This window comes from Camelina sativa, chromosome 4 (assembly GCF_000633955.1).
Source record: "Camelina sativa cultivar DH55 chromosome 4, Cs, whole genome shotgun sequence".
Taxonomy (NCBI): Eukaryota; Viridiplantae; Streptophyta; class Magnoliopsida; order Brassicales; family Brassicaceae; genus Camelina; species Camelina sativa.
In genome coordinates, this window is record NC_025688.1 from 5,759,156 (window position 1) to 5,766,722 (window position 7,567).

Consider the following 7,567-nt stretch of genomic DNA (forward strand, 5'->3'; position numbering starts at 1 on the left):
GTTGTTGGGAATAGTTTTGTCACATTTCTGAGTATAAGCTAAATAGGAAACGGCTACGTACAACTCTCTATAGAGCTTCTCACAAATGGCAATCACGGTACTTCGCTCGACCTTGTGTCTCTGTTCCGTCTCATCTTCATCAAACCCACGACAACAATGGACCTCAGCCCCGAAGCATCGACTCACTTCGGTCAAATCAGTAACATCCACGAATCCTCCTCCATCTAGGGGTGTTCAACGAAGGCGGAAGAATAATGATGAAAACGGAGCCACGGTGGAAAAGGTGGTGGAGAATCCGTATGCCAAAGTGGAGGCGGCCCGTCCTGATTTGAGGAAGAGCTTGTCCGACTTTTTGGAGGAAGCGAGAGGTTTCGTGGGAGATGGAGGAGGTCCACCTCGTTGGTTTTCTCCTTTGGAGTGTGCCGCTCAAGCTCAAGGCTCTCCTCTCCTCCTCTTTGTACCAGGTTTGTCCTCTTTCGCCTTCCGATTTTGAATTCATACCAACCTACCCACGTGTGGTGGTAATAATTGGGATTTAAATGGATACCAACCCGCGTGTCGTGGTTGAGGATCCGTGTCTCATAGACGTAACTGACCTGCTACTTGGAGTCTTGAGTTTAATCCGAGGTGGGCGTGCGGGAACTTGCAAAAGGGCCTACAGACTAGTCTTATTCTTAGAATCTTTGGAAGAAGACATAATATAATACGTGCATGATATCTCCACTCATTATCTATTATCTATTATTTATTATTATTATTATTATTGCAAGTAAGAGGATTTCTTATAAATATTTGATCCGCACATCCAAAAATAAAATAATATGAATGGATGTTTAGGGGAATAGGATATATTTGTTTGGTTAAATTGTCATAGTTTCTACGGATTTAGGACTTTAATTTCATTTCCATGGATCTATGAAACGTTTAGTTTTTTTTTTGTGTGTCAAGCAACGTTAACTAGCTTATTAAAGTTAACAAGACCGAGGATGTATAACCTGCAGGGATCGATGGGACTGGACTAGGGCTCATTCGCCATCACAAGAAACTCGGGGAGTGCGTTATTTCACATTAGTTCTCTGTTTTTCCAAGAACTTTTAGTTTTTGAATTATTGACATGTAAGGGATCTTCACTTCTGATGTTGTTCTCTTTGAGTAGGATTTTTGATATATGGTGCCTACACATTCCAGTCAGCGATCGTACTCCTGCTAAAGGTATCTTTTATTGCTCGTTCGAAGCACTACAAAAAAATGGTTAACTGACAGAGAATACAGGTACTTGGAACTAAAGACTTTTTGTATTCAGACTTGGTGAAGCTTATTGAGAAGACTGTTAAGTCGGAGCACCATCGCTTCCCAAACAGACCTATATACTTAGTTGGAGAATATATTGGAGCCTGTCTTGCTTTAGATGTTGCAGCCAGGAATCCCGATATTGATCTTTCTCTGATTTTGGTTAATCCAGGTACAAAGCTCTCTGTCTGTAGCCTGTAGGATTCTTAGTCGGTGAATGCCACAAATATTTTCTCATCGTACACACTGTTTGTTGCAGCCACACATGTTAACAACTTCATTTCGCAACCTCTATCGGGAATGCTGAATGTTTTACCAGATGGTATTCCAACACTATTGGAAGATATCTTCAGTGTTAAGCAAGGCACACTTTTATCCTCTCATCATTTTCTGTCTTGAATCATAAGTTAACCAACTAATTCAGTTTCAAGTTAGATCAATAACTTTATGCAAACATATGTTTCTTTGTTATTTGGTAGGCCATCAGCTGACTGGAATGTTAGACGCATTGTCAAATAATTTTTTTGGCCAGCAAATGGGCGGAGTGGGTGGAGGGATGCTAAGAGATATCCTTGCTGTTTCAACTAATCTTCCTGTAAGTATTCCTTCTTAGAAACTTATGATCTATGGGGCATTCCGTTTATCCTTTACATATTTTCTATTTCAGTTCTAGTGTTTATCTAGTAATGTGATCAAAATATATTTGCAGACTCTTGGTAGGATGTTCTCTAAGGACACACTGCTATGGAAGCTGGAAATGCTTAAGTCTGCTATTGCTTCTGTGAATTCTCACATATACCCAGTCAGAGCGGAGACACTCATACTTCTGAGGTCCAATAAGTTTCTCTGTTTCATTGATCACCATAATTTTCTGAATAGCTTGGAGAATAAGTTTTCGTGAATATCTGGTTGTTGACTATTGCAGTGGACGCGATCAGTGGCTACTGAACAAGGAAGACATTGACAGATACTCGCGTACATTGCTAAAATGTATTGTGCGTAAGCTTGATGACAATGGACAGTTTCCCCTTTTGGTTAGTGATCTCTCTTTATCAAATATTGATACTTTGGATCATCTATAACCTACACTTCAACAATCTCTTTTACATCTCATGTTAGGAGGACGGCGTAGATCTGGCTACTATAATCAAGTGTACTTCTTTTTATCGCCGTGGGAAGTCTCATGATCACATTACGGATTACATTATGCCTACCACATATGAGTTAAAACAACAAGTAGACGATCACCGGTAAAATTCCTCCCTAATTGCTCTGAGACATATATCTTAGTTTTGTCTGTATACTTAGCAAAACAAATCAGACTATCAAGTAAAAAGTGCAGATTGCTAGTGGATAGTACTTCCCCAGTAATGCTGTCAACTCTAGAAGACGGAACACTTGTAAGAAGCCTCGAAGGATTACCTTCAGAGGGACCTGTTCTGTACGTTGGCTATCACATGCTATTGGGATTTGACTTGAGTCCAATGGTAAATCAAATCATGAAAGAGAGAAACATTCACCTGCGGGGTTTGGCACATCCCATGTTTTTCAAGAATCCCCAAGACTCGTTAGTCGACATGAAGATGTTTGACAAATACAAGATGATGGGTGGAGTTCCAGTCTCTAATTTCAGTATTTACAAACTACTGCGTGAAAATGCTCATGTGCTTTTGTATCCTGGAGGTGTCCGTGAAGCCTTGCATAGAAAGGTGATAGTTTAGTTTCTGAACTTTTGACGGTTTCTCCATTTTTTGGGACATTCTTATTTTAGAGGCTTACATGTAAAGAGAGACTATGCAGGGTGAAGCATACAAGCTGTTTTGGCCAGAACGTTCCGAGTTTGTGAGAGTTGCATCTAAGTTTGGAGCGAAAATAGTTCCTTTTGGTGTTGTTGGAGTAGATGACATCTGCGAAGTAAGTTTTCTCTACTCTATTCCGCTTCCTTCATGTTTACACACGTTAGCAAGAGGCAGAAGCAGTGTCTCTGTATTCAAAATGATGATAACTCTACTCTATATCTCAGATTGTCCTGGATTCCAATGATCAAAGGAAAATCCCAATATTGAAGGATTTAATGGACATGGCAACAAATATCGCTGGCAACATAAGGTGTTTCATTACACACTATTTATAGATTGTTCTCATAATCCTTCCAAGTAATATATACTCATATGAACATTGATTTTGAACGTCAGGGAAGGTGACGAGAGCGAATTGGGGAACCAAGATATCTATTTACCAGGAATTATACCTAAGATTCCAGGGCCGTTCTACTTTTACTTCGGCAAACCAATAGAAACAGCAGGTACACATTTCATCAGAGTGTATGCTCTCTACTTCAAATCACTAACCTCAATAGTCATAATGGCAGGTAAGGAAAAAGAGCTGAAAGACAAAGAGAAGGCGCACGAGCTTTACTTGCAAGTCAAGTCTGAGGTCGAACAATGCGTTGCATATTTAAAAATGAAAAGAGAGAGTGATCCTTACAGACACTTGTTGCCAAGGATGTTGTATCAAGCAACACATGGTTGGGCTTCTGAAATTCCTACGTTTCATCTCTAAAATCTCTCTTTTATATTTTTTTAAATTACGATGTGGTTCTTTATATGTTGTACACATCTAATCATATGATATTTAGAGGTTTTAGGATTAAACACTGAACTCTGAATACTAAACTCCACTTCCTCAAAAATATACCCTAAATGTAAAACAGAGAATCCAAACCTAAAAACTAATGTAAAAAGAAATTTAAAATATTGTAAAAGTGTAAATAGTGTTATTTTTGAAAGTTTCAAAATTAAACCTTAAACTCTAAATATTAAACCCTACCCTCATCAAACATTTACCCTAAATATAAAATGGAGAACCCAAACGTAAATAAAAATCGGTATATAAAATTAAAATATTGTAATTGTGTATATAGTGATATTTTTTTGGAAGTTTGTTGAGTGTGTACTATAATTTTCTAAAAAAATATTTTAGAATTATTTTAGGATATTTCTCATGATTAAAATTACCCTTTTCAAACTTTCAAATTTTTTTTAGTTATCTCAATCTTTAAATCTTTAAAATGTTTAAAATACATTATCTTTTCAAATTTTGAATTTACAATATAAATTATTAATTACAACTCATTTATCGTGACAACATATGCACCGTCTTTTGTTTAACATATGCACTAAAATTAGTATTTCTATGACACAAATTCACAGCTATCAGGTTTATCAATCCTTTCACGTTAAGATCGACACAAGCCTTAGGTAAATATGAAAGCTATGGCTTATTAGGTAACTTGTATCTACGTTCAGAATCAATATTAGACAATCAATTAACAAACACTAAATAAAAGAAGAGAAATACCCTAAAATAGTACTATTCTAGATTTTTATTCCAAAGTTAGTATACACATTCAAATTTTCCAAAAGTAGCAAATTTTATTATATTAATTAGTCCTCTAAAAAATATCTGTTTTTTATTCGTCTTCTTCTCCGTTTAGTTATGACGATGTCGTTTTTATCTTCTCCTGGCATCTTCTTCCTCTAGCAATTGTCGTCTCCAGTATCTCCAACAATCATAGCCTTCGTCCTCTTCTCCAGCAAACCTCTTCTCGATTATGAAAAGTAATGAATGAAATTAAACACATCCTTATTTACCAGAAGCGGCGGTGGAGGCAAACATGTAACCGGAATTTAATAGTGGCTTTCTTCTCCAGAGAGCGGCACCACCATGAAGGATCAAACTCAATCTCGTAGGAGACAAAATCTATCACTCCAAATTATGTTATCAGAAGTAAAAGCAAAACAAATTTGATTCAACGATGCAATGATTATAGAATTAGGCTATCGTTCATGATTTGATGGATATTGAATTCACATAGATTGATGTATTCGTATTCGTATTCATCAAGGAGAATCAAATTGGTTGGTCCGATTCAAGGAAGTCTTCCTGAATTGCATAAAATCTTTCCTGAATTTCACACAATCCTTCATGAAGTTCAATCACTTTTAAAATAAAGTGCTAACAGAAAAATATGATGCAGATACATCATAAAAGTACCAAAGCAATCTAAAAAGGTTTTACAAACATCATACATGTCTTAAAACAGAGAAAGTAAAACTGAATTAAGGAACATAGTCCTATGAATTGTCGACACATGCCTCAATATATGAAAGAATACTCCATTAGTGAGGGGGTAATGATATCATTTTTGTACATATCTAGGTATTTACCAATATCTAAGCTTTTATGAAGGTCAACCTCAAGTTCATCCTGAAATCCAAAATTTTTATGAAGGTCATCCTGAAGTTCAATAAATATTTCCTGAATTCCGTGGAATCCTTCCTGAATTTCCAAGAATTGTTGGGTGTTGGGTTCTGATTTTTAAAGTTACAAGAACATGTGGAAGAATTCTGCGAGCTATCAACAAAACTCAATAGGGTGGCGTGTATGCTCTGTTTTCTTTGTTTATTCCTTTTAATGAAAGCCTTCCTTAAATTCAAGACATCCTTCCTAAATTTCTTGGAGTGTTGTTGCAGCTCCAATTCTTCTGACCAAATCCGCATCTCTACAAAGTTACTACAACTAAACAAACACAACAGATGGTATAAAACATCATTCAATATATCTAAAGCTCCAATCTTGACCACTACAATATTACAAGTGAACAAACGCCACACATGGTGTTTATGAACCACCATTGATACATCTAAAACCCTCATCTTCTCCAATCTTGTATAAAACAGCACACACTCGTAACACTTTTAACTCACCCTCAAAGAATTAGAAAAGAGTAGTTTTGTTCAAAAGGAGAAGCTGAAAAACATCAAAAACTATACACAATAATTAATTTTATTAAGAACCAATCAAAAAAACAATGTCAAAACTCACAACACACAAATTGAACAACCAAAGTTAAAAATTTGGAATTTTTCTAGGAAAATAAAGAAAGATGAGATCTTTAAGGTTACCCACGTCAAATAAGAAGGACCTAGAAAATGATTCTCTTTCATAGTCTAAAAAGCAAATTAACAACGACAATGTCAAACTGCAACAATGGCTTTTCTGGGAAGAAGCGTTCTTCCACGAAACTCATCACTTCCTCTGCTCCAGAATCGAGCTTCACATCGAGAATCCAAAATATCTATCTTACCGTGAGTTTAAAATCTGAGATTAAAAAGCATTACAACAAGAGAAAAGCGCTGGTGGCATCATTATCTCCGATTTCATTCGCTGCATCATTACTCAAAATCAAACTGATTTCATTCGCTGTCTCCTCCTCCTTCGAGCCTCTCTAATTCAACTAGAGTTTTTTAGGATTTTTGCATAGACGATTGCTGCATTTTCCCCTTCCTTTTATTTTTTATTTATTTATGTAATTTCTCCCAAAATTAAAATTGTGCTATATTTGGAATAATTAAGATTGTGTGCTAGTTTTAGAATAAAAACTTAAATTAGTGCTATTTTTGAGAATCTCCCTTAAAAGAAACCAAAAACTCTAAACCCAGTTTTTCTTCTCTCTGTCTTACTTCATGTCTTTCTTCTCATAACTTGCAATCTTTACCTGAGCTAATGCAAAATAAAATAGATTATAAACTAAAGCTGACAAAAACAACCGAAACCAATCAAACAAACAAAACATGATTATAATCCTTGAACATAAAATGCTACTGAAAAAGACAATGATAAAGTGTATTTTCACAAATGGCACAAAAATAATTTTTACTTCCAAATTTAGCACATCATCTCTAAAGTTATAATATAGCACTATAGTTCAAAAGTTATAATATAGCAATATCTTCTAGCCGCTTTTGACACTTCCAGAGAGAAAAGAAGAGGAGAGAGTTTTTCCAGAGAGCGTTCTTGTGTTTTTATAGAGATTCTTGTCTTTGTTGGTGAGTTTTCTTCCTAGAGAATGAGGATTCAAGGCTAGGGGCGTGTGGGAAGGTTGTTGTGGTGCTAGTTTCGTCGTTTGGGCTTAGATCTCTATGTCTTGGCTAAGGTGAGTTCATGACCATGACTTATCTAAGCTAAGATCTCCGTTTTTGTGAATTTTTGTGTTGTGTGATTTTCTTCCTTTGAGTTCTATGTGTTTTCCGTGGCTCCCGAGGCTTGGATTCGCTCCTGAGAATGCTTGGGACGCATGAGAGGAGTTTGGAGGCGATATTTGGAGTTTCTTATAGAAGAGAAGTGATGTTCGACATGAGTGTTGATAGACACAAGGAGTGTGTCGGTCGAAACCAATGCGAGGACGGCGCGAGAAACGTAACAAGCATCGATC

At 36.3% G+C, this 7,567-nt stretch overlaps 1 protein-coding gene across 1 annotated transcript; it reads left to right on the forward strand.

Annotated features, from left to right (window-relative positions):
* On the forward strand, positions 11-3,989 carry LOC104779903 (acyltransferase-like protein At3g26840, chloroplastic). Its single transcript, XM_010504328.2, has 14 exons — positions 11-464; positions 1,002-1,053; positions 1,157-1,212; positions 1,304-1,462; positions 1,550-1,654; positions 1,770-1,885; positions 2,000-2,121; positions 2,216-2,324; positions 2,410-2,540; positions 2,633-2,999; positions 3,091-3,204; positions 3,314-3,399; positions 3,486-3,595; positions 3,662-3,989. Exons 1-14 carry the CDS (start codon positions 86-88, stop codon positions 3,850-3,852), a joined length of 2,097 nt encoding a protein of 698 aa, XP_010502630.1. The 5' UTR covers positions 11-85; the 3' UTR covers positions 3,853-3,989.

Bases quoted from the DNA above. Each gene is read 5' to 3' on its own strand.
- LOC104779903 (XM_010504328.2), top strand. From the start codon at position 86: ATGGCAATCACGGTACTTCGCTCGACCTTGTGTCTCTGTTCCGTCTCA. The intron at 1,463-1,549 runs GTACAAAGCTCT...TGTTTGTTGCAG, and splicing joins TCTGATTTTGGTTAATCCAG to CCACACATGTTAACAACTTC. The intron at 2,541-2,632 runs GTAAAATTCCTC...TAAAAAGTGCAG, and splicing joins CAACAAGTAGACGATCACCG to ATTGCTAGTGGATAGTACTT.